Source organism: Acaromyces ingoldii (genome assembly GCF_003144295.1).
Source record: "Acaromyces ingoldii strain MCA 4198 unplaced genomic scaffold FA10scaffold_7, whole genome shotgun sequence".
Classification (NCBI taxonomy): domain Eukaryota; kingdom Fungi; phylum Basidiomycota; class Exobasidiomycetes; order Exobasidiales; family Cryptobasidiaceae; genus Acaromyces; species Acaromyces ingoldii.
Genome location: NW_020290253.1, coordinates 514,298 through 537,768, shown reverse-complemented (window position 1 = coordinate 537,768; position 23,471 = coordinate 514,298). Strand labels below are relative to the sequence as shown.

Here is a 23,471-nt window from a genome sequence, read left to right as displayed (position 1 = left end):
GGAGCTGGATACTGACGTCCTTTTGCAGCGAGACGAGGAGCGAGTGAGCGACGTCGCACAACTGGCAGTGCGTGCCCGTGTAGAGCGTCAAGCGAGGCACTCTGCTCGGTGTGCCTGCCACCGACGAGATCGAGAAGCGCCGACGGTTGGGTGCGGGCACAGCCCTGCTTCTCCTCCAAGTGCACCCGGGCAGCCCTGCACGTACCACCAGCCTTGGAGCCGGAGCAATGGCTGACATCGACGCAATCGGTGCAACTTCGTTACTACTGCACTACTGCTAGCGCCCAGCGAGCCCAGCGTTTCTTATTTCGTTTTCCTTCGGAAGTCGGACTACGGTCGGTAGAACAAGACGGACGGCGAACGGACCACTGGCGAAGAGTGCAGAGGAGCCACAAGAATTTCAGGGTATTGCTTTCCATTTCAGGTTTTCTTCGAGGAGGACAACACATCAGGCTCTCGTTGAACGATAGGAGAGGAGGCTCACCAAGTGAAAGCAAAAGAAGAGGAGAGCGCCTACTTCAATAGAAGATGAGAAACGGCAAGAGAGGGTAAGAGAGAAGGGGTGAAAGAGACGCATGATCATGCAAGATCGGCGAAAAGGGAGAATGAGGGGAGGGGGGGAAACGAAAGCACTCTATAGACTTAGAAAACACAGGCATAGTCACGGATACTCCGTTTCTTTTCGAGACCAAGGGCGTAGACGAGGCACTCTCTCTGCCTCTCTGGTCGGCCTCCATCGCGCGCGACACGGCCGAGGAGATACCATGCTTCGGGGCATGCCCACCCCTTCGTCGCAGTCACTGTCGCCAGCAGACCTTCGGCCAGCGCAAGCGAGGCGAGTTGGACGCGCTTGGAGCTCGCGCGTGCCTCGGCAGACGACGCAAACGCCGACGCAGTCGAGGCACCGGGCGTGCGCGAGTTCTTTACAGCGTCGCCCTCGGACAGTGTCTGCGTCTTGTCAGCCTCTGTCGACGTTGAAGAGAAAAAGGTGCGCGAGTGGCTGTTGTGGAAGACCTGGGCGGCCAGCTTCGAGACGCCGTAGCGGACATCATCGATGCCGTGGGCCGGCTCCTGCTGTGCGGCGGCGTGGTCGACGAGACGCTTGACGGCTGACGCACTCTCGCCATGGTCAAGGAACAACCTGGCGAGGTGGACGGCAGCGCTGACGTGGTCCTCCTGGCATGCCAAGGCCTTGTAGAGTGAGTTGATGGCAAGGTTGTATCCTTCGTGGTCGTCTCCCTTCGCCTTTGCACCCGCACAGCTCTCGAACCAGAGAGCAAGCTGGAGCCACACGTCGGCCTTGGCAGGATCGACACGTTCGGCCTCCTGAATGGCCACTCGGCACTCGTCGGCTTTGCCTGCCCGGCGGAAGCTGGCAGCCGCCATGAGCCAGAGACTGGAGAGAAGCGTAATTTCGTTGCTGAGGTGCAGAGCCTTGCGAATGCTTGACAACGTAGCGGTATCTTCCGAGTCGGCAAGGCCGCCTTCGCCCTGCTGTTGCCTGGCACCAGAGAGAGCGGGCGCCGAAGAACCAAGCGACGACGAATTGGCATTCTGGTGGAGCTTAAAGTGATTGAGTCTCTGAACCTTGCTCAGCTTCGCCGCTCCGCTCTGCCCGAGGCCTGTCGGAGAGTCGAATTGAACGGGCACTGTGTTGGCCTTGGAAAGCACTGTCGAACCATTGGGCTGAGCATTGTTCAACCTGGAAGTCTGGCTCGTCGATGTGGGAATCCCGCTCCTCTGCGAGACGGTCTGGGCCGAGGCGGTGGCGACGCGCTTGTGAAAGAATTCAAAGATCTCTCGCTGGCCTTCGATGGCCGCGTCACTACCCTCGACAACCTCTTCGAGAGCGTTGTGGGTCATCATCAGCCGCAGCGTGGCCTCGGCCCGTTCACTGTACCGAGGCGGGAAGTCGACACTGAGCAAGGCGGTACGAGCGACCGACGTCGACGGCTTGGAAGCAGGAATGACACCATTGACAATGGGCGCCGCAGCACCTCCGCTGCTCGGCGAGTCCGCACTTCCCAGCCCCTTGAGTGCGGCCAGCTGGTCAGCCTCATCGTCGTCTTCGGCTTCGGCAAGCCCCTCTTCCGCCACGCGAAGGGCACCCTTGAGGTCCTTTTGCGCCGAGACGAGCAACGAGAGGAGGTGCCAAGCCTGGATGTCTGCCGGCTCGAGTTCAACGGCGCGTCTGGCTGAGCGAGTGGCTTCCGTCACGTCACGCATCTCGGCCTGCAGACGAGCGAGGTGAAGGTGCGTCTCGGACGCTTCAGCATCCAGCGTGGCCGACTGCTTGAGGAGCGCCAAGGCCTCGCCTTGAAACTTTGGCCGCTTGAGGGGGTCCGACTCGCTGTCGCAAAAGGCCGCTCTGGCGATGCCCGCCATCCGCTTGACTCGGGCCACGACAAAGTTGTCCGACGCAATGCTGTGCTTGCGCTGCCCGTGCTCGAGAAACTCAACGGCCTTGCGAGCCATGACGTCGGCGGCTCGAGCATCCTTGACGTACTTGACGAGGACGTGGACGCCGTAGAGAAGGGTGTTGACGTACGTGACATCATCGTCCGAGTCGATGTGCACCTTTTGCGCTTGCTCCTTGGCCTCTTTGGACAGCGCTTCCCTTTCCGGCTTCCCGTTGGCCTGCTTTTCCTCGGCGTCGTGCCCGTTGCCGTTGACCTCATTTCCCTCGTCCTTTTCGCGAAGCCTGCTTTCCTCAACGAGGCCGGCGGCGTCGGCGGCATCGGCCTCGCGTGCCTTTTCGACGAGCTTGACATAGAGGTCCAGCGCCCTTCTGGCCTCATCGTAGTTTTCCGCAGCTGAAAGAAGGACAAAGAGGTGTCGGGAGATGCGCTGCGAGTGGAAAGTGACGCGGCTGAGGGCGTAGAGGATCTCGATGACCTCGTCTGCATAGTCGCCTCCCTGCTCGCCGTTGAGACGCCAACCGCGGACGAGCTCGTCGGCGAGATCGAGGGCCTGGGTATTGACCCGGCCCGCGCGGGGAAACGAGGTGGAACGGTTGATAGAGTCGGCGGCCGCCTTCTGGACTGCCAGCAGCTCGTTGGACCACGAGGCCGAAGAGGGACGCAGGACCCTGTACGGAGCAGGACGCCGCTTGGAGGTGGTGCGCGAGGTGATGCCCCTTGCGTCGACGCCGACCATGCGTCTGGCCTGGCCGTGACGAGGGGCGCGCTCCGTCTCAAAGTCTCTGATCTCCACGCGCGAGGCAGCAGCAGCCACGACGGCTCGCTGGTAGGCGGCTGTCCGGCAGTCCTGGTTCGTCAGAGCGGCCTGGGGCTGAGACGGGGCCACGTAGCCACCCGTCTCGACGGCGCGGTTGAGCACGGCCAGGTAGGTTCGGTAGATGACGTTGCGCTGCGGTTGGCGGAAAGAAGTGGGCCAACGTCCGGCGTGGGCCTGGTACGCCCGGAGCGCGTTGAGGGCGAGGGGCAGATCACCGTGGCGGACGCTGAAGAGGGCGTTGCGATAGAGGGCCGTCTCGGCCCATCGCTCAATCTCGTCGGCGGGCAGACCTCGGAGAGCGTTTGCCTTTTTGCCGCCTCTCAGGGCTTCATGCAGGTCGATGGCCCGCGCATAGCCGGCATAGGCAAAGGGAATGTAGCCTTCGTCGTTGCGAGCCAGGAGCAGCCGCTCGTTTGCCATGCCGTAGATGACGTAGCCCATGATGAAGAGCGCAGGCGTGTACTGCTTCGTCTCATCGGAATCGCCGGCCCGGAGCTTGGTGAGGTCCACTTCGTCGAGGAACTTGACCTCGTGGAGCAGCTCGACGGCCTCCTCGTCCTTTCCAAGCACAAACAAGCCGTGGGCTTGGATGGCTGCCATGGACTGCTTCTCCTCCTGTGCTCCCTCGGAAGTGGACGAGGACGAGGAAGAGGAGCGGAGCTCGGCCAGCTTGGCAATGGCCTGGCTGACATTGTCGCCGGACCAGCCCTGGCCGTACTGGTTGCTGGGCAGCACGGGCGCAAAGACTGTCTGGCCCTGTGCCGAGTCCTCGTCGTGGGAAGCGTCCGAGTAGTCTTCCTGCTTGAAGAAGCTGGTCAGGTTGGAGCGGATCTGCTGCTCGACGTGAGCCACGCTGGGCGTCGTCGTCTGGTTGGGGTTGTGCTTCATGTACTTGCGGATCAGCTCGGACCAAGGCAGGGTAGCACCGGCCTTTGGCCCGTTGCGCGTGGCCACATCCGCGTCCCAGTCACCGCGGAGACGGGCGCCATCGAGCTCGCGCGCATACAAGTCGCCCTTTGGCTGTCGTCGACGATCAGACCCGTCGTTTGCATTGCCATTTGAGAGTCCGGCCAGATGCGATCAATGTCGATGACGACGCGATCATCGTCGATGGTGGCGGCAGGCGTTGCACGAGAGAGGGAAGAGCAGCGGATGGGTAGAAAGGAAGGGATAGGAGGCAGATGAGAATCGGAGTGTGTCAGTAGTGGCCGAAGCTTTACTTGATGTTGTTGGCACGGGCCCTGCCTAAATCGCGGCAACTCACAACTTTAGAAGTCATCTCGTCTCTTCCTTCACGCTACAGAGAGGAGGAAGAGAGGGAGAGGGGGACGTTCTTGAACCCTGCCCACGTCGTCTTCGATGGATCGAAAAAAAGGGGGCGAGAGGAGTAGGGCGGAGTGTTGGCCACGAGAAGAAGAAAGTCGCGGCCCGAGATCGAACGTGTTTCTAGTGTGGTAGTGTCTCCACTCCTATCCCAATCCGTCTCCACTGCCGATCAATATGGCCTCGTTTCACGGGGCACGAGGCAGGGCGGGCAGTGTGCGTGCTCAGCGACCAAAGTCTGCGAGGGCAAGTGGCAGAGACGTCGATCTGACGGGAGCAAAGCGGAGCAGGTAGAGAGTAGTAGTATCCACGGCTACGGCTGCTACGAACCACGGACCCGGACGGTTGAGAAAACGTGTGGGGAACCTGACCAAAGACATCATTGATCGCTTTTCTTCTCGCCTGGCGCGTCGTCTTGCCCTTAGCCTCTTGCCTATTTCATTATGTTTTTCTTCTTCTTCTTCTATCCCGGCTAGATTTCCCCCTATTAAATAAAAATGGGAGAAATACAGGGCCCGAACCAACTTGTGAAAAGCTGCACCGACATGATGGCCGAGGTTTACATAGTAGTGTCTGTCCCCTCTCCACCCAAAGAAGAGGAACAAAAAAAAAAAAATCAAAAGAGGGCTGCCTTTCTCTCCGGACGCCGACCGTTTGGCACAACGGGTGATCCAGACCCGGCTTCTCTTCTCTCCATGCTTGTCTGTATTGGATAGCCATTGAGTGGTGGTAAAAATGTGCGTACAGGCAACGAACAGTGGTGTTAAGAGTAGAAATAGTGACTATGGGTGAGAGCTTCGGGCCTCTTTTGCTTTCTTTTCCTATATTTCTTTACATGCCCATCATGCCGCCCATGCCACCCATGCCTCCCATGCCGCCACCTGGCGGTCCGCCAGCGCCCTTGGGCTCAGGCGCATCGACGACGGAGCACTCGCTGGTAAAGAGGAGCGAGGCAATGCCCACACTGCCTTCGAGAGCCGACTTGACGACGAGGTAGGGGTCAATGACACCGGCCTTGAACAGGTCCTTGTACTGGGCGTCGGATCCGTCCCAGCCAAACTCAAACGGCTCGTTCTGCTTGCTGCCTCCCTCGAGGAGTCTGCCAACGATTAGGGCGCCCTCTGCACCTGCGTTCTCGGCAATCTGCTTTGTGGGCCTCGTCAGGGCCGCTCGGATGATCGAGACACCGAGCTCCTGGTCAAAGTTGTCGCACTTGACAGCCTCGAGAGCTGCCGTGGCCTTGAGCAGGCCCGTACCACCGCCCGGGAGCACACCGCCCGAGACGGCGGCGCGGGTGCTGTTGAGCGCATCGTCGTACCTGTCCTTCTTCTCGCCCACCTCGACCTCGGAAGAACCGCCGACCTTGATGACGGCGACGCCGCCGCTGAGCTTGGCAAGGCGCTCCTGCAGCTTCGTCTTGTCGTAGTCTGAGACGGTGGCATCGTTGATGGCCGAGCGGAGCTGCTCGCAGCGGGCCTCGAGAGCCTGCTTGTCGCCCTCGCCGTTGAGGAAAATGGTGTCCTCCTTGGTCACCGTAACGCTGCCCGCCGTGCCGAGGAGGTCAGGTGTGGCCCGGTCGAGCTTGACCTCGAGCTCGTCGGAGAAGACGCTGCCGCCGGTGAGGATGGCCAGGTCGCCGAGGATCGACTTGCGGTTGTCGCCAAAGCCAGGCGCTTTGACGGCGCAGACCTGCAGCTGACCCCGGAGCTTGTTGAGGATGCAGGCGGCCAGGGCCTCGCCGTCAATGTCCTCGGCAATGATCAGGAGCGGCTTCCTCGCCTGGGCGGCAGCCTCGAGCGAGGGGAGGATGTCCTGCAGCAGGCTGATCTTCTTCTCGCTCAGCAGGATCAACGGCTTCTCAAACTCGGCCTTTTGTGTCTTGACGTCGGTGATGAAGTACGGCGAGATGTAGCCTCGGTCAAAGCGCATGCCCTCGGTGATCTCGATCTCATCCTCGAGCGTGCGGCCCTCCTTGACAGTGATGACGCCCTCCTTGCCGACCTTCTCCATGGCCGTGGCAATGAGCTGACCAACGTGCCTGTCGCCGTTGGCAGAAATTGTCGCCACCTGAGCGATTTCCTCACTCGTCGTAATCACCCGCTTGTTGGCCTCGAGGAACTTGATGACGGCCTCGGCTGCGGCCTGGGCACCTCGACGCAGGTCCATGGGGTTGCACCCGGCTGCCACATTCTTGACACCCTCGCTGTAGATGGCCCTCGCAAGCACCGTGGCCGTCGTGGTACCGTCACCGGCGATCTCGTTGGTCTTGTTCGCCACATCCTGGACCAGACGAGCGCCCAGGTTCTCAAACTTGTCCTCGAGCTGAATAGACTTGGCAACCGTCACACCGTCTGCAGAGCTCGCGAAAGTCAGAACAAAGTTGCAACTGGCTCACAGACCCGTAAAGGAAGACTCACCCTTGGTGATCTTTGGCCCGCCAAATGGCTGCTCGATGATGACATTACGGCCTAAGATGGAGTAGGACGCGCTGTTAGCCCTTTCGTCCCTCTCGTGCAGCTGGAAAGAAAAGCTCACCTTTAGGACCAAGAGTCACACTGACGGCATTGGCGAGCAGATTGACACCCTTAAGGATGGCTGCCCGCCCGTCGTTGGAGAATTTGACTTCCTTGTGTGCAGAGGCTGGCGCTGTCGAGGTAAATAACCGCTGCCCGTTTGCCACGAGCGAAGAAGCCTTGACGGCATTGTTGAAGAGCGACGTCGTCGACCGCCCTGACTTGGCGCTCCTCGTAAGAAACGACATGACTTGCAAATGAAGGGCAACGAGGAGGTGTGGTGCTGACAGGAATAGTAATGAAAACGTCCGAGTCGGCTCAGCGAAGACTCTGGAAAAAAAAGAAGATTGCGACCCCAGTGCAGCTGCACCGGGTCTCGGCCCAGAGGCTACTCAGAAAGAAAAGGAAAAAAAAAAAAAAAAAAAACACCTTCGGCCGAAAGCTGGTGATTCTTCTAGGCCGTCATAAAAGCTTCTGCTGCCCATCCTGCTCTCCTCTCACGCCTGTCTACCCCTCCTCCGCAACAAGAACGATGGCCACTGTAAGTTGGGAAAGAGGCGAGTTTTGAAGGGGAGAAAGCGCTGATTACCTGTTGCCCCTCCCCATAGCAATCGACGATCCGCAGCATCAAGTCTGTCGTGCCGCTCCTCGACCGCATCCTGGTCCAGCGCTTCAAGCCCGAGCAGAAGACAGCGTCGGGCATCTTCCTTCCCTCTGCTGCTACGCAGTCTCCCCTTCCCGAGGCTAGTGTCATCGCCGCGGGACCTGGTGTTGCTGACAAGGAGGGCAAGCTGGTCCCCACGAGCGTCAAGCCCGGCGACAAGGTCCTCCTCCCAGGCTGGGGCGGCAACAGCATCAAGGTCGGCGAGGATGTGAGTTCTCTTTGCCCATCATCTTTCTGGTTGCTCCGCCAATACTGACGAGCCATATTCTTATCGCAGGAATACCTCCTCATCAGAGATTCCGAGATTCTGGCTAAGATCAACGAGTAAAAGGCCGAGGTGTTCGGGGGTCCTCGCATAATTTGTACTTTCAGCAATCACCACTCTTCAGAGACCACCCTCGCTGCCATTCGCTTCTCGCATTGTCTGTGTCTCTGATTTGACGAGGCTGTAAGCCTTTCTCGTGTCATTTGCTCCCGCCGTTGTTCGCGGTACCAGCCACCTAGCGTCTTAGGCTTGTCTGCTTGCTTGCTTGCTCGACGAAGAGGATTTGTCCAGCTTGAAGGTTTCATATGATGAGATGGTCACTGAGAAATTATCGATGATGGAGCAATGCAACGCTCGCCTTCTTGATTCACTTGACGAAGAACTTCGGTTAGCACACTCTTTATCTATCTACAAGGGTACCCTGGGCCGCGTCAAAGCGTATAAGCGAACGTCACCGCACTCCAGGACCTCGCAAGCGTCGAGAGACATATGTGTCAGATCATAGCGCTACGCACTTGGCAAAACATTCTTCTATCTGAAACATCTGGCTTCTCACAGTCCGCCTTGACCCGGGATTATAATTCGTAAAAGTCTTACGGTATCAACGCCTGGACCGTACGAGAGCAAACACGAGGCGCAGCACGGCAAGCCATGCTTGCGGCTTCCACTTGTCCAAGCCCACGAAAATCCTAGAGACCCGGACAAGTTCTTCGGCGGGGTAATTCTCGGGAAGCTTGCCGAGTAACTTGAACGCTCTATCTCGGCCCTCTGGCGCCTTTTTCCTGTCGGCGCGTCGAAGCAGCATAGGCAGCTCTTCGCTCGTCGGATCAGTGCAGTAGGCTGGCTGCCCCGGCTGCTGACGCCACGAATCTGACAGAGGACCTGCATCGTACCCATTGAATCCCAATTGTTCGACAATCGCCAAAATGCCTGCTCGTGCTTTTGAATCGTCGCCGGACACAGGCAATGCGATGCGGTTGCGATCTTTCTGAGGTCGGCCGCTCGTCGTCAGCCGGGACGCAATGATGTTGTTGAAAGCCTTGACGACTGCGACGCCGAGTTGCTGTGACACCCACTGCGACTCAACCATGCCCTCGTCGATTGCGGCAATAGCTCCGTCCCGTAGCGGATAGTAGTTGCCAGCATCGACCACAACCGCGCTAGGAGGAAGCGATTGGAAGATTGTCTTTGGCAAGTCCTTGATACGAGACATCGGGACCGCAATGAAGAGGACGTCCAGATTGGAAGAGATCTCGCTAATATCGACGGCCTCTGCGCCGGTGTTTTGCGCGAACGCCTTGAGACTATCTCGGCCGCGAGAGTTCGCAACCTTGACATGGTGACCCGTTCGGACAAGCTGACTTGCGAGCGCTTCGCCGACAAAGCCCGCGCCAACGATGCCGATTTGCGCCATGATGTTGCTTGATGTGAAGTAAGCAGTCTTTGCAGCTATGTTTCAGGTAAGCAAGGGAATGGGGATCCCTGTATGTTGTAGAAGAGGCCTCTTATATATATATCTGACATCGGTTGAGTCTGGGACAGGCGACTGGCTGGTAACGCCCACCGAGCGAGCATATGTGAACAATCGCGTCATTGAATTCCTTGTGATGGAGGTGCGGATCTGTCATGAGCTAGTTTCAGGACTTGTATATTTCAGCTGACGCTCCGGACAGTCAGCTGACATCGGCATTATCGCACTAACGGAATAGAGCGTGGGAGGAACAACCGACGCGCCTTTGGGATTTTCCCGAACAAATCCGTGCAGAGCGACATCCGGCAACCGATTAAGAAGCCATTCACCTGTCACCGCTCAAGGGATCGTTGCAAGGTGTTGTGATTCGCATCAACTCGCAAAAGTCGGGCTTGCAGGGACCGTCGGACGACAACAGGCGCTGATCTGATAGTCATATTCTATTCACGGTAGTTTTTCGGCAGCACTTCTCCTTCCCCCCGCCCCCGCTTGACCACCAGCGCTGTGAATGAGCTTCACGGTGCCCTCTCTTTCTTTGGACATACCACAGAAAATAAGCTGACAACCGCCGAAATGACACTTCTTCTTATTGGTCCTCCGCGGACAACCTGTACTCTGTCCAATTGATTCATGAGCAAATGTAGGGCGCAAAGGGTGCAAGAATGACCTAAGGTCAAGACTGGGTCCTACTTCTACGGAATGTAATTTTCGTTCGGTCCTTTGAGCTTCATCTCTTCCTGAATTCCTTGGAGTGGGGGTACAGTTGCACCAAAGCCTTCGCGACGTTCACGGCGACGATATCTGCGACTGTTTCTGCCTCCCACTTCAAGATCTGCTGCAGCGTCTGCCTCTAGACGACCGATGCAGAGGCCCATCACAAAGAAGATAACGACGACGATAACCTCAGCAATGTAGTCGAAGACGACTTTTGCCCAGAGTGATCCTTGGAGGGCATCGTCAGAAAAGGCCTTCACGGCGGCGTAGACTGCTCGGCAGAGCATGAACGGCAGGGCTCCCAAGATGAAAGAGAGGATCGTTCGTGGCTCATCCCCCTTCGACCCCCTGAAAAAGAGTCGGTAAGAGCATAGCACCGCGATGAAAACCGTGAGCCCAACATAGATAAGGTCTCCCGCTTTGGCTTTGCCATCGAGGGACGTTGACGAAGGTGAGGACGGCATCGACGACGAGGACGAATTGCTAAAGACATCCGAATCATTGTAGCCGGTGATGAGTAGAATCAGAGCACCAAGCGTAACGAGGTGGAGGATCCTGTCCATGTCCAAGGGTTTTCCCCTGAGCTGCGCTGCCTTTGTGGGATTCCCAATGATTGCCGCACGCTTGTAGAGAGCTAGAGTAGCGTTGACGAGGAAGCTGTAGCCTAGCGCTTGGAGAATAAAGCCCCATGTCGCTGCATTTTGGTGCCTGTAATGATCATTGTAGACGTAAACGAGCAGGCTGTTGCCGACCAGACGGACAGCCGAAAAGATGCAGATGGAAATGAAGCCAAAGACCTTTCCAGTTCCATGTTTGACGACATTGAAAATGGAAAAGGCCAAGAGGAGGAGGTAGATCGGAATGAAGACGACGTCGACGATAACAGTGGCTGGCCAGGTCATTATGTTGTAGATGTGAGTGTTGGGAATGCTCTCCGTGAAGAAGTACGTTCAAACAGCTTCTTTATACCTTCTTCTCAGTTCCTCTACAGCATATGAACGACAGGCTCTGTGCGCCATTGGATGAAATGGCGAAACGCTCCGAGCAAGATACACCGAGAAGAACATCGATCATGCTCGACATCATCACACTGCAAACTGCACCAGTGTGAACCACGAGAATTTGTTCATGATCCTGGCTCACACAGGCTTCACGGCTAGTTTGTTTAATAAGCGGCGCTTTCTTGCGCTTGCTCCGAACTGCATCTTCCGAAAAATCAGAGTTGATCGGAGACCGCTCTTTCGGAACTCGATTCGGATTGTTCCATTCGCTTTTTGGAGTAGAGCATGTCCTCAAATTAAGACTCCACAATCGGAACTGAGGGGCAGTCAAATGAATACAATCCACGTACAGGGCTTCCAGTCTATTCAGATGCTCACAGCCACTACATCGCTTGTCTTCATCTTTTTCGAAAGAAATGCCGAAGGCATGACAGTGGCCGCGAGGAAGAGAATGTGAGCATCCTAGCCCGTAGCGACTGGCGTTCTCTCTACCTCTGAATCCGCAATACCGGCTTCCAAATACTTCTGACGACTAGTGACTTCGATTGGGATTTGTGGATCTCTGCAATTTGCCAGGGTCTCACCTTCTTTCAGTATCACACATGTGCTTCAAATTTGCGTTTCACTGTGTGTTACTAGCAGAGTGTTTTCGATCATCGAGACGGAAATGAAACAAATCTCCACAGTGAAATGAGAAAGTGAGGGAGAGGTGGCTTCGTCTCGCGCCTCACTCATCACAACCAAAGCAAGAAAAGCGGATGGGAAGGAAGAGAAGAGAAATGTTGTAAGATCATTGCTTCGCACTCAGGGCATCGGAACGATGAAAAGTCTATAAGCCGAATCATTGCCGTCGGCACTACGATTCTTCTCGGCCTTCTTCTGCTCCTTTTCGAGTTCTTTCCTCTGCTTCCTGTCCATTGTAGACGAAGCCTGCGTGGTGGAGGAACAGGCGCCTTTTTCACAACGCATGTCGATCTTGGGTACCTGGCATTGACCAGAATCGAGTCGGTCGAGCCCGCACGTGAAGATGGCTTCCATTTTTCGGGGGTGAAAGAATTGCTGATTCCATTCGTCAACAATAGGCGAGACGCCATTGATCTTGTAGGCCCGGATCGCCTTTTTTGCGACGATCCCCACGACCATGCCACCAGACATGACGGCGTTGGCTGCGTGATTCACTGCTTTGGCCCCTAGCTTGTCACCAAAGCTAAGGGCGCCTTGGCTTTGAATCTCTCTCAGGAAGCGCTGCCAGTCCTGCTGACTGACGTTGTGCGTCTCGAAGGGATGGCGACCGTGGCTATCAAGGCAGGGCGGCAAGGACGTGGGAAACCCGCCATCCAAGCCTTTGTCGCCTTTGCAGACCACGTACGTAGGCGTGAAATGTGGAAAGTCGGAGGCGAACCGGACAGGACGTGGTGAAACTTCGGGAGCCCCGAGACCAAGAGCATTATTCACCGCTTTGCGCTCTATGTCATTTGCGTAAAAAGTGCGAGCACGGTCACCACTGTCCTCAGGCTCGTACCAGGGGACCGAATAGTCTTCACTGTCATGAACTTGACGCGAGACCTCGCGAGACCTTAACAGCGTCCCGTTTGTCAACTCCCTGATACGAATGTTTCTTTCTGTGCAGAGACTTACCTCGAGCGCCTATCTATGTGGTGCTCTTCGGGGTCTCCCGAGAAATGATGCGATCTAACTTCGTACGATGGTGGAAGCGCTCCAGGTTCCGTCGACGAGAACTCAGAGTACCGAGAAAGGGCAGGGTCATGGGCATACGAAAAGCGCGCTTGTTCATGAGGCCCGAAGGAGTGATTCTGCCCGCCTTTTCGATTCTGCTCTGCACCGTGGTGCAGCATACCTGTCACTATTCCGCCGACAAGGCCGTCACCCCGACCGCGTCGTGAGTATCCATTGTCGCCTCGACCTTGCTCGCTTATCATCGACAACGAGTCCTTCAAGATGCCCATGTCGATCGCTTCAGCTCATACGTTTTTGGCTTGGAGAAGACGCTTACGCAGTATGATCATTATTGGCATCCTCCCGGGTATATATACCCTTGAGCTGTTTCGTCAGGAGAACTGAAGTCGTTTGATTTCTCCGAAAAAGAATCTCCGAGAGGACGGATAGTAGTACCGACACAGGAATAGAACGCATCAAGATCTCTCTTCGTGGACCTCAATCTGGCTTGACGAAACGAAGTGAGAGAATTCGTAATGCTGCATTTCTCGGCGACTCCTATTCGGACCACAAATTCGGAGCATCAACTCGAAGAGACTTTTTCTCCACTATTTGGTGGACCTGATCACAGAAGATTTCAATTTGCTCCAAATGCCTCGAAAGGCAAATGGCAATGCTAAAAGACTCACGATCTCGGACTACTAGAACGACCCAAAGGTGGAATTCCGGTCTGCTACCTTACACTAGAGCGAGCACTCCGCCTACACTGCCACACCGTATTTTGTCGTACCGTAGGATCTCTCTTTCTCCCCGAATTGCATTCCGACCCCGTTGACGGCGGCGTAAGGGTGATCCTTTTCTCCACTCGACATCAATTCTCCTTCCTGGAAGGACAGTTCCTATTGAGAGCAAAGATTTAATGCATCGGCGGCAAAGCGTAAATACACACGAAGACAAGCCTCAGGGCATTGCCGTTAATTGTCAGACGGCTTACGACAGTAATATATCAAACGTTGGTAACAGCGCCGAAGGGTTGTTTGGAATGTCCAATCCTAGAGCAGCGCAAAAGTGTTGTATCTCTTGCTCCAAATCGCCCAAAAAGTCTGCCGTATCCAAGTTACCACCCTTGCTAGCAACCAATGTGTCATGTTCCTGCCGCTCAGACTGAGCGTTCAAAGAAAGTGAGGCTGGGAGCGGAAGGGGTTGCGTCGACGGAGGAAGGCTCGATGATGGTGGGCGTGGAAAGAGCGTGCCAGCATCGACGCTTGAAAAAGTGGACGAAGCGGTGGAAACAAATTCATGGCCTCGGAACGAGCGATCCAGAATACTTTGGAGCGCGGAAGATAGGTATTCGCTATCTTTCCTCGACTTTGCGCTCCTCACGCTGGCGACAAGTTCGAGCGCGTTGCCATGCATATCTGACAGCTGAAGCCAGGACAGCTCCGACCACCGATTGGCTACCGTCCAGGCTATCCACAGGACATAAGCCGCAGGCACATTGCGGAGGATGTTTGGGGCCGCATCGACGATGTTGAGCGAGATGCAACGTTTGGCTACTCTGGCGAGCTGCGATGAAGCGTTCAATGTTGCCTGGAGAAGTAGTCCTTGCACCCGACCGTCTGCGTCGTCCCGGATTCCGAAGTCGTGGACTGCACTGAAATGGGTCAAGTGCAGAGCAAAGAAGCTCGCCAAACAGTAGCACCGCCTCGTCTCAAACCGATCGTCCCTGCATTCAGATCCCTCAGCGAGGTAGTCGACCTGCCCATCGAGAGCTGGATCGGTATTCCAAGCAGCAAATTCGTAAAGAACCATCTCGACTGTCGATGCGGCCACACCGTCGCCCATGCTCCGCGCCTTGGGGGAAAGAACTTCCGCGCACATCTTACGTGCGATGAGAGCAAGTTTGTAGATTGCTCTCGCGTACGCACCGCCATCGACTTCTCGCTTGACTGGTGGGGGCCAGCCCACCTGCTCGAAATGTATGCGGTACATCTCCCTCACTGAGACGCTTCTCAGTGCGTCTTGCTGATTGTGCGGTCAACAAAAAATTGGCAATCCTACAAGACGAATAATACAGTCAAACTTACAATGAATGTACTGTAGAAGAGCCACCTCCGCCGCTCATTTGCCTCTTCGCTCAAATGCTGCTCGGGCCCGGTGTGAAGGCCTAAGTTCATGGCCAACACTACGGTGAATCCACGCCCGAGAACGTCGTTTTGGAGCGATGATGGATGGCAAGTGCCGGGCAGAGTGGGATGAAGACCTCGAACACGGAGCTCCGCCATAAGCTTGGCAGCTTCCAAGCCGTCGAGACCGGCGTTGTAGAGAGAATCATTGCTCATGGCCTCCGCGATAAAGCGCTCTTCGAGGTTGTCTTGTAGCTCAAAGCGATAGCTCACAGAAGTGTTTCGTGTTCCTCGGCACGCCACAGCTATGATGAGCAGGTCCGAGGCCGGTTCCACATTTTGGTCGTCGCCAAAAGCGGCACCACCGGTGAGAAGGAACAAACGTGCCTTGGCTCTCCTGAGAAACACTTCGCGCGGCTGCGACAGCGGGATACAGCTCTCAGTCCAATGGAAGTAGGCTTTGAAACACTGGAGTAGCACATCAAGCGTGAGCCCACGCACGCCCAATAGCTGGGGTTGCTGCTGAAGGGTATGGTGCTGCCCGAGAGAAGGGGCAACTTCTTCCTCGTGATCGGGTATGCGGAACATGTTGCCTTCACGCTTCTCGATGAATGGGAATGCGGGGGTTGCGTCGCCGACAGCGGCTCCCTCTTTGACTCCTCCGCCGTCGGAAGGCGACATAGATGATGGTGACGCCGAGGAAGCTTCGACATCGTCGCTCTCGAGTAACTTTCGTATTCGCTTGCCCATTCTTGTCCTCTGTGGACCTGAAGCGGATCGGTCAGGGCGTTTTCTTGCGGCAGGGGAAGTGATTTTGCAGGGCAGTCCGGTCTTCTCGCAGAACGAGCACGTACTCGCAGTGCCTTGAGGCAAGCGAAGAGCGCGGTCACATGAAGTCTTCCTGAAACGGCAAGCGTCGCAAGACGTCCGGGTCGAGGTCTGCTTCTTTCTTGACGGAATCGTTGCCATGATACGTCTAGGTTCTAAGGAAACGAGTGAGGATCCCAACAAGTTTTGTGTGATTCTCAATGCTCCACGCCGGCGCAAGAGATGGTCGTACCATCGGAGGGTCTTATTCGGAGCGCGTCCGTGGGTTTTCAAAGCGGCGTCATGCAGATCTGCAGCAATGCATGCTTAGCGCCGCGACCTCCACTTGATGACCATGCTACTGTTGCAAGTCCTACAGGACGAGCTACAACACTTCAATGGTCTGCTCCGCCGGACCCTAACGCAGCGACCGCTCCCTTCACAACACTCTGCACCTGCCTCGCTACGATCAATATGCGTATGGCGGCGCGGCGGCCGCCCACGTCCTTCCCTCATCGCTCACGCTCAATCTCATTGCACCGTTGATACCGTCCAGTAGCTATCGCTACACTTGATCTTCTCTCCCGTCTGAGTAACGAATGAATTGCACCACTCAGCATCTCGCCAAAATTTAGGCGTGAGTTACGACTCTGTCACACTCGGAATTCTTCTCTCATGCTGTAGCAAGAGTGCCGTCCTTTCTCCTACCAAAGAAAGGGAAGAAGCAGAACAAAGGGAGGACAAAGGCGTCGAACAACCGTCGTCTGATCCAACAGACCGTCGGACAAAGGGCCTTCTTCCCACTTTGCAACAAAGGGAAAGAGAACATGGTAGACTCTATATGCCCCTTTCCGTGCCAATAAGTTCTCCCTTCCTCCATCTTCATCGTTATGGAAGCCAACAATTCGCCAACCTGCCAAGGCCTTCCTGCTCAGGTCATCTCGGGCGTACTACTTCAAAGCATGCCCGAGTGCCAACTTCTTTCTTTCGATGACATCTACGAGAGCCTGTCGGATTGCCACGATGTCGCACCTCTCACTGTGCGCTACCGGATCCTGGGCAACTTCATCAAGGATGACAACACTCAGGTCACCCAAGCGCGCAGCATCCTGATCGAGCAGGTGCTACGCCTGATCTCTCAGTCTTCGCCAACAAAGACGCCTTTGGTATCATTTCCAGTGATTGCAGGGCAGGCAAACTTTGTCGACATCCAATTCTCCAACAGGGCTGAAGTGGAACAGGCGAGCAAACTGGTCCTTCAGCTCCATGGCAACAACGTCGTCTTCTTTGGCAGGGGCAGCACTCTGCCACCTACGGACGTCATCGTCATCATCAGACAATTCATAGAGACCCCGCTGAAATCAACTCGCTCAGCACTGCAGCTCATGGTCAAGCAGTATAACGATCTCTATTGCCAGGAGCGCCCATTCTCATCAATCTCGACAGGGCCAACCAAGCTGGAGATTGTCTCTCTTTGGGCTCAGCGGATCGGTTATCCGGAAACCAAAGCCCCTCCTCACCTTACTGGTGTGGTTTTTGCGCAGTTACGTTTCCCTGCCGATGATCTTTTGATCGGTGACGTGCACAGCATCAGCTTTCCACATGAGGCCGTAGGCATGTTCCCAGCTTACATCAAGGTCCTGGACCGCCGGTACGAGATGCACTACACTGGACGCCAGGCTACGTGCTCTTTCTGCAAAGAGTACCGCCCCAACAAAGAGTTTCGCCACAGCCTCAGAGACTGCTCTCGGCGCAAGTGCTACCACTGTGGTGAAGCTGGCCACTTTAAAACTTCGTGTCCACGTAATCAGCGAGACGGCCTCGATGAGCAGGGGCCCTACTTTGACGATGATGTCAGTCCTGTCATCCGCACCTCTCGCAGCCAGGTTAGCTAGACAAACTTTCTCGGAAGACCCAGTGAATTTGGCCGAGACGCTTCAAGGCTTTAGTATGAATGCCGCCAAAGCGATGCCTCGTATAACTTCGTTAACGATCAGTATCCTTCATTCTTGAATCAACTTCTGCTTTCCTGATTGTTGTTGCTCTCTCAAAGGTGCCAACGGCTCTTTTTCCAAACAAGAACGAGGCGAAAAGAGCTGAATCATGAGCCAGGATAGGTCTTGTGACCCATCTCGTTCCGAGAGGAGGTCTTTGCGTACGCTCGACCACTCTGTTGCAAATCGTCCACTCGGCCATACTGCTTCCTCCAGCCCCACGACGACCACTGTTCTGCCGGCAAAACTGCTCTCAGCTGAGGAAGAGTTCAGAAGCAACCCTTAGAGCTAGAGTGTACACGGGAAAGAAGCCGGATGAGGAGGTCATAGCGTGATCTGAGGACGAAGAAGAGCTCCGGAACAGGGAAACCAGCCTTTGCAGCGAGAAAGAGTACACACAAAAGGTTTCTAAAGCTCACGAAGAAGCACTTTTTGTATCGTCGGTGTTCTCCGCCGCCTATGATGTCCTTGCTTGTTTATTGAGAACCATTTACCGAGAGTCCAAGTACTCTGCTACCGTCGCCACAAGGGCAGCTAGTAGGCGTACCGGTGAGAAAGACGCGTTTCTGCCATTGTTTGGCGGCTCGAAGGGATAGAAGCTCGCCGACAACAGCGTTCTGCGCCCCTACGCCCATTCTCTACATATGTTACACTGACATGGTCGATATCGGAGGAATGATACCTCGAAGGGGCCAAAAAAAATCTCAAAAAGTTCCGGGAGGGAATCGAACCCCCATTCTTACGGGCTCTCCACAAACGAAGATTTCTGTTGCAAACGGAACCTATGAAAAGGCCGGAAAAAACTGCAACCGCACGCGATGCCATTTCGCCACCGAAACATTATTGTAGTAAGAAGGGTTGTGTTGAAATATGAACCTTCAACGCAAGAAATTGTTCCGGACGCTAATCCCAACTTGCGTTACGAGGTCACTCAAGGTCTGTAGGCGGGTTGGGAGGACAATACAAATCTATCATTGATGATGCACAAGTACAAATGTCTACGCCACGGCCGCTCGATTCCGCCGTTTTTCCCTTCCCTGGATCATACTCGATGCGAAGAAGACTGAGGCAATCGTGGCGCCAGCGCCAGCAAGACCAATGGCGAGGTACAGGGCCGCCCGAAAGCCCTTGAGATCGTCAGTGCCCCCGCGATTCTGGTGAACCTCGATCGTGCCGGCAAGCCCAAGACCGATGGAGATGCTGTAGTTGATGACTGTGCTGACCATGCTCGCGACAGCGCCCTGGTGGTGTCGAGGCACGCTGTAGCTCAGCACGATCGACGCGCTGGGGAAACTCAAGTCCATGCCCCAGGGTGCTACGATGAAAGAGACGAATGCTTGAGCCCAGTAGGTCTGATCAACGGGCATCGTAGCGACGAGGATGTTGCCCGTCATGAATGCGAGCATGGCAATCAGCATGACAGGCGACGGCCCGATTCGGCCCATGAGAAGGCCAGAGCAGATTGCTGCGAGGAAGCCAGAGACGGACGCTGGCGCCACCTGAGCCGCGACAAGGAGGATTGGCTGTCTTCGAAGTCGCTCGAGAATTTGCCAGAGATAGTAGATCCAGATGCCGAAGCTTGACCAGCCCAGCGCGAGGCAACCGAGGACGTAGATGGAGTTTCTCGTCAGACTTGCCAGGGGCGCCAGAGGGTGTTTGGCCCAATGCATTTCGTAAAGGACAAAGGCAACGAGGAACAAGACGCCAACGCCCAGAAGTGTTCCGACCCACGGGTCAGACCATCCAGAGATCGGTGCTTGGTTGATGGGCACGTTGACGAGGACGAGTCCCAAGACGGCTAGCAGCGCTCCTGTGCCGTCGATACGCTGCCAGATCGGATCGCTGCTTTCGTTGATGCTGACACGACCACCATCCTCTCCGTCCTCTCTCCCTGACTCTCTATCCTCATCCTGAATCCGTTTCTCGCCCTCGAGATGCCCATCACCGCCGGGATCCTGGGCTTGTGCTGGTTCGTCATCGTCGGGCACAAAAGCCCAGGTCGCGACGACGAGCAAGGCGCAAGTGATGGCCATGAGGTAGTATGCCCAGCTCCACGAGACGCGGTCGGTCAAGATGCTCGCGAAGACGGCGGCGACGAGGAACCCGGACGGCGCTGTGGCGCCAAAGAGGCTGAAGACGATCTCCCGTCTTCTGCCCCGCTTGTAAATGCGCCCAAGGACAGCAACAGCGTTTGGCAAGAGGAGCGCGGGTCCGATGCCTTGGAATACCCTCGCGATGATGAAGAAGGAATTCGTGGTATATATCGCAAGGCCGGCGAGGAGCGACCAGAGACTATACCAAGCCCATCCGATGAGGAGGAGACGCTTCGGACCAAAGACATCTCCCAGTCGGCCAGCAGGGAGGATAAAGGTGCCGACGGTCAAGCTGAAGCCGGCAGGGTACCAGCTCAAGAGGCCAGGCGTTGTGACGCCGAAGCTGTCGCCGATGTAGTGGAGGGGTGCGACACTCTGTCCAAGCCCAGCCTGGGTAAGAAGCTGTGCGAAACAGAGCGTCAACACGAGCGCCACCTCCCTTGGCGAAGTCGAGAACATGGCGGTTATAGAGCAGGCGGACCCTAGAGAGGTTTCTGATGCGCTTCATATGCGTCCCTACTTATACCGCGTTTGGCAATCGCCGTCATTGTTCCTATTCGATATCTGCGAGTCCGATCGGTCGTGGAAGAAATTAAAACTCGCGCGGAACAAGCCGCGGAAAAGCCGCTCGCATGCTTAAATCCACGACTCGGGTGCGGCCGTAATTTCCTAGCATGGATTCCTGCTAGGATCCAAATGCGCCTCGGGAGAGTCCGCCATTGAACCATATATGGGATGGCAGAATCCTGACAGAGTGTGAGAGGGTATAAAGCGGCGAGTGTTCTTTGTTGTCGTTGAGACAGACTGGGACGTACGACCATGCTGGCCATTGTAACGGAGAGCGCAGACGCCAAGCCCGTGATCAAGCAAGTGCCAAAGCCGACTGTCAAGGATGGTTTTGTCGTCGTCAAGATCATGGCGGCCGGTCTGAATCCTTCGGATCTTCTCAATGCCAAGGGAAGCTTTCCATATACCACATATCCTCGCATCCTCGGTCGCGATTGGGCCGGTGTCGTCGAAGAAGGCCCGAGCCACCTCGTCGGAAACGCAGTCTTTGGCACAAGCGGCAAGAGTCTGAGCTTCGACCAGGACGGCACCTTTGCCCAGTATTGCCTTATAGCTGAGAACAGCCTGACAAGCAAGCCAGCCAGTCTCGGATTCATCGAGGCTGCTTCCCTTGGGATACCATTGACAACGGCTCAGACAATGCTCCACCGGGCGATGGTCAAAGAAGGAGACGTCGTACTCGTCACCGGTGCCAAGGGGGCTGTGGGGAGCGCGGCCTGCCTGCTCGCCAGACAAAGAGGGTGTCGCGTGCTACGGGCTTATCGAAGTGCCGAGGCGGACGTCAACCTGACCTCATCTGCTTCAACTTTGAAGAGCTTGACGCCGCGACCCGATGTCATCCTCGAAACGACTGGCAACTTGGAGGTCTTGAGCGCCTGTGTGGCTGCACTTGCCAATTTCGGAAGGCTGGCCTTTATCAGCGCGCCGCGGACCGGCTCCAAGCAGCTTTCGATCGACGTGTTGGACGTGTATAGGAGGCAAATTTCGCTTCTGGGTTGCAACACGTTGCTGGCCACTCCGGAGCATGCTGCCCAGCAGCTCGAATCGATCCGTCCAGATATCGAAGCTGCATCTATCTCCGAGAACGGGAAGCAGACTGTCACCGTCACCCTCGAGGAAGCCGTCTCTTTCCTCGACGGCACGCGTCCTCTTTCAGGTCGCTGCATCGTCTCCTTCTGTTAATAGGTTGCCTAGACCAATAAAGAACTGTCCCTGCCCACTTGCTGCGCAGTCGTCATTGGGCCGGAGGGAGCCAGAGATCAAAGAATTTGTCCCAGTCAGTAGCATCGTCGGCGCGTAGGAAGATGTTGCTGTCCCAGTCGTGATCGACTTGGCCCGATGACCCGTGAACAGTGGAGCGCAGGGCGGCAGCCAGTGCGTCTTGATCACGCTTCTTTGCTTCTTGACATAGTCGAACGAGGTGGTGGGCGGTCGAATGAGCTTCCCACGCAGAGTCATTTGCAAGCTGTTGGGCGATGGCCCCCAAAATGTCGAGACTCTCTCGCACATACGACAGGCTGGCGGGTGTGTCGAGGGCAAGAAGGATGCAAAGAAGCTGGAAGGGTACCGACAGTACCTGCCACCATCGTCGATGTTCTTCCACCAGGCGCTGAGCGGCGCGTGAGGCCCGCAGCCCCAGATGGATGAGCTGCTGCGTCGTCTCGGGAGTCTGCGCCGCACGTCGTGCGCGGATGGATCGATAGCATATAAAGGCTACGTCGGCCTCTGACAAGATGTGGAAAGCATCGTCGATGATCGAGCTCTGATTCTCAGGCAGCTGTCCCAGGGTCAAGATGCGCTCCTCGAGCTCGCGCGTTGTGTCGGTCGGGGAGACGGAAGCGGCGTACGAGAGACGGATCAGCTGGTCGAGCTTGTCGACGCCCGTGTCGGCCTGCAGATACTCGTCGAGGGCGGCCTGGCGGACTGTAAATGTCGTCTTGCCTGTTTCCGAGCCCATCATTCGGTTGTGAAACCAAATAATCTTGCTCACGGCTTGCGTCCTTTTCTCCTCTTCTGATCTCCCTAGGTGATGCCATGGTCCATGGCGCTCTTGCTGGTCGTGCATGAACACAGTCTCGACGACACTCATTGCCATGGTATTAGCTGAGGAAGCGGCGTGCGGGGACGCCGTCGCTCGCTTGTAGATGCACATCAGTGCCCAAGCTACGATGCTGTCAGTCGTAGGACCAAAGTTCATCGACTCATGAAAGAGCAGGGCACCGGCCAGTTCGCAGAGCGCCATCTCGTTTGCACAAGCCCTTGCCGAAAAGACGGATCCCAAGGCGCACACGAGGGCTGCTGCCGCCTTCTTGGAGGCCGGCACTGTGGAAAACGAGCTACCTCGAGCGTCTCTGACGAGTCCATAGACTGTTTGTGCGCTCGCAAAGATTGGGAAAACGGAAGGAACGGCATTGATGTATACCTCGGCGAGCCGGAAAGCCTCCCTTTCATCGACGAGATCGTGAAGCGAGGCTCCCTGCGTCAGAAGCAGCGGTCTGTCGGAGTGAGGGCGCACTGCACAGCACCATCCCAATGCACGAGTCAGCGAGGGGGCAGCCAATGGTTGATGTTCTAGGTTGCGAGCAAGCGAGCTGACAAAGCCTGGAGCCGTGTTCGTGCCTAGCCGGTCTGAAGAACCTTCGTCTTGTACGCTGTTCCTGGGCGTTTTTTCCAGTGATCGGTCTGACTTGAGCGCGTTGAGGGCCACTGGAGTGACGGCAGACACAGGCATGGAGTCAGAGGCTGCCCGAGGAGGAGGACGAGGTGGGGGAGGAGGAGGAGGGCGAAAGTAGGGCGAATCCTCAAAGACGCACGCCAAGTCTCGGATGGTGCACTCGCTGCATGGCATGCTGCCGTTGCAACCCCTCTTGCGACGCCTGCAGTTTTCACAAGCACGCACGACCCGACGTCGCTTGCTTCTGACGTCCTCGTCATCGCCATGACGCTGCTCCATTGCTACCAGCCCCGGCCGCTGCTGTCCGGGCGTCCTCCTCGAGAACGGCTGTGCAGTGGAGGTAAC

The 23,471-nt window shown here is 56.2% G+C and overlaps 11 protein-coding genes and 1 non-coding gene across 12 annotated transcripts in view; 3 read left to right on the top strand and 9 right to left on the bottom strand.

Annotated features, from left to right (window-relative positions):
- The window catches only part of FA10DRAFT_269434 (hypothetical protein), a 610-nt gene extending 350 nt beyond the window's left edge, over positions 1 to 260 (bottom strand). The window contains exon 1 of the mRNA XM_025522756.1: positions 17 to 260. Within this exon, the coding sequence (XP_025374677.1) occupies positions 17 to 238 (222 nt within the window). The 5' untranslated portion in view covers positions 239 to 260. The remainder of the gene's footprint in view (positions 1 to 16) is intronic.
- Positions 261 to 392: 132 nt separating this feature from the next.
- On the bottom strand, positions 393 to 4,926 carry FA10DRAFT_269433 (hypothetical protein). Its single transcript, XM_025522755.1, has 2 exons — positions 4,502 to 4,926; positions 393 to 4,257 (listed from the first exon to the last, which is right to left on the bottom strand). Exons 1-2 carry the CDS (start codon positions 4,514 to 4,516, stop codon positions 643 to 645), a joined length of 3,630 nt encoding a protein of 1,209 aa, XP_025374676.1. The 5' UTR covers positions 4,517 to 4,926; the 3' UTR covers positions 393 to 642.
- A 396-nt stretch (positions 4,927 to 5,322) lies between these two features.
- Positions 5,323 to 7,386, bottom strand: FA10DRAFT_276373 (chaperonin GroL). The gene is made up of 3 exons (XM_025523314.1): positions 7,096 to 7,386; positions 6,978 to 7,028; positions 5,323 to 6,911 (listed from the first exon to the last, which is right to left on the bottom strand). Exons 1-3 carry the CDS (start codon positions 7,319 to 7,321, stop codon positions 5,392 to 5,394), a joined length of 1,797 nt encoding a protein of 598 aa, XP_025374675.1. The 5' UTR covers positions 7,322 to 7,386; the 3' UTR covers positions 5,323 to 5,391.
- A 198-nt stretch (positions 7,387 to 7,584) lies between these two features.
- FA10DRAFT_245293 (putative heat shock protein 10) lies at positions 7,585 to 8,355 on the top strand. The gene is made up of 3 exons (XM_025519374.1): positions 7,585 to 7,614; positions 7,682 to 7,945; positions 8,015 to 8,355. The coding sequence occupies exons 1-3, from the start codon at positions 7,606 to 7,608 to the stop codon at positions 8,063 to 8,065; spliced, it is 324 nt and encodes a 107-aa protein (XP_025374674.1). The 5' UTR covers positions 7,585 to 7,605; the 3' UTR covers positions 8,066 to 8,355.
- Positions 8,356 to 8,603: 248 nt separating this feature from the next.
- On the bottom strand, positions 8,604 to 9,416 carry FA10DRAFT_304239 (coenzyme F420-dependent NADP oxidoreductase; the record flags this gene model as incomplete). The annotated part of the gene is made up of 1 exon (XM_025525331.1): positions 8,604 to 9,416. One exon carries the CDS (start codon positions 9,414 to 9,416, stop codon positions 8,604 to 8,606), a length of 813 nt encoding a protein of 270 aa, XP_025374673.1.
- Positions 9,417 to 10,360: 944 nt separating this feature from the next.
- On the bottom strand, positions 10,361 to 11,089 carry FA10DRAFT_216909 (hypothetical protein; the record flags this gene model as incomplete). The annotated part of the gene is made up of 1 exon (XM_025518508.1): positions 10,361 to 11,089. A coding segment is annotated over one exon (729 nt), but the record flags the coding sequence as incomplete, so codon positions are not given.
- Positions 11,090 to 14,638: 3,549 nt separating this feature from the next.
- On the bottom strand, positions 14,639 to 16,052 carry FA10DRAFT_186188 (hypothetical protein). The gene is made up of 2 exons (XM_025518343.1): positions 14,953 to 16,052; positions 14,639 to 14,886 (listed from the first exon to the last, which is right to left on the bottom strand). The coding sequence occupies exons 1-2, from the start codon at positions 15,958 to 15,960 to the stop codon at positions 14,878 to 14,880; spliced, it is 1,017 nt and encodes a 338-aa protein (XP_025374671.1). The 5' UTR covers positions 15,961 to 16,052; the 3' UTR covers positions 14,639 to 14,877.
- Positions 16,053 to 16,688: 636 nt separating this feature from the next.
- FA10DRAFT_288893 (hypothetical protein) lies at positions 16,689 to 17,693 on the top strand (the record flags this gene model as incomplete). The annotated part of the gene is made up of 1 exon (XM_025524243.1): positions 16,689 to 17,693. The coding sequence occupies one exon, from the start codon at positions 16,689 to 16,691 to the stop codon at positions 17,691 to 17,693; it is 1,005 nt and encodes a 334-aa protein (XP_025374670.1).
- Positions 17,694 to 18,502: 809 nt separating this feature from the next.
- On the bottom strand, positions 18,503 to 18,631 carry FA10DRAFT_t44. The gene has a single exon. It is a non-coding gene; the product is annotated as a tRNA-Cys (tRNA).
- Positions 18,532 to 20,344, bottom strand: FA10DRAFT_273228 (YOR378W-like protein; the record flags this gene model as incomplete). Its single annotated transcript, XM_025523160.1, has 3 exons — positions 18,532 to 18,574; positions 18,795 to 19,668; positions 19,738 to 20,344. The coding sequence occupies 3 exons, from the start codon at positions 20,342 to 20,344 to the stop codon at positions 18,532 to 18,534; spliced, it is 1,524 nt and encodes a 507-aa protein (XP_025374669.1).
- A 180-nt stretch (positions 20,345 to 20,524) lies between these two features.
- FA10DRAFT_186122 (GroES-like protein) lies at positions 20,525 to 21,660 on the top strand. Its single transcript, XM_025518342.1, has one exon. The coding sequence runs from the start codon at positions 20,705 to 20,707 to the stop codon at positions 21,632 to 21,634; it is 930 nt and encodes a 309-aa protein (XP_025374668.1). The 5' UTR covers positions 20,525 to 20,704; the 3' UTR covers positions 21,635 to 21,660.
- Positions 21,661 to 21,686: 26 nt separating this feature from the next.
- FA10DRAFT_288890 (hypothetical protein) lies at positions 21,687 to 23,300 on the bottom strand (the record flags this gene model as incomplete). The annotated part of the gene is made up of 1 exon (XM_025524242.1): positions 21,687 to 23,300. One exon carries the CDS (start codon positions 23,298 to 23,300, stop codon positions 21,687 to 21,689), a length of 1,614 nt encoding a protein of 537 aa, XP_025374667.1.
- Positions 23,301 to 23,471: the final 171 nt, after the last annotated feature.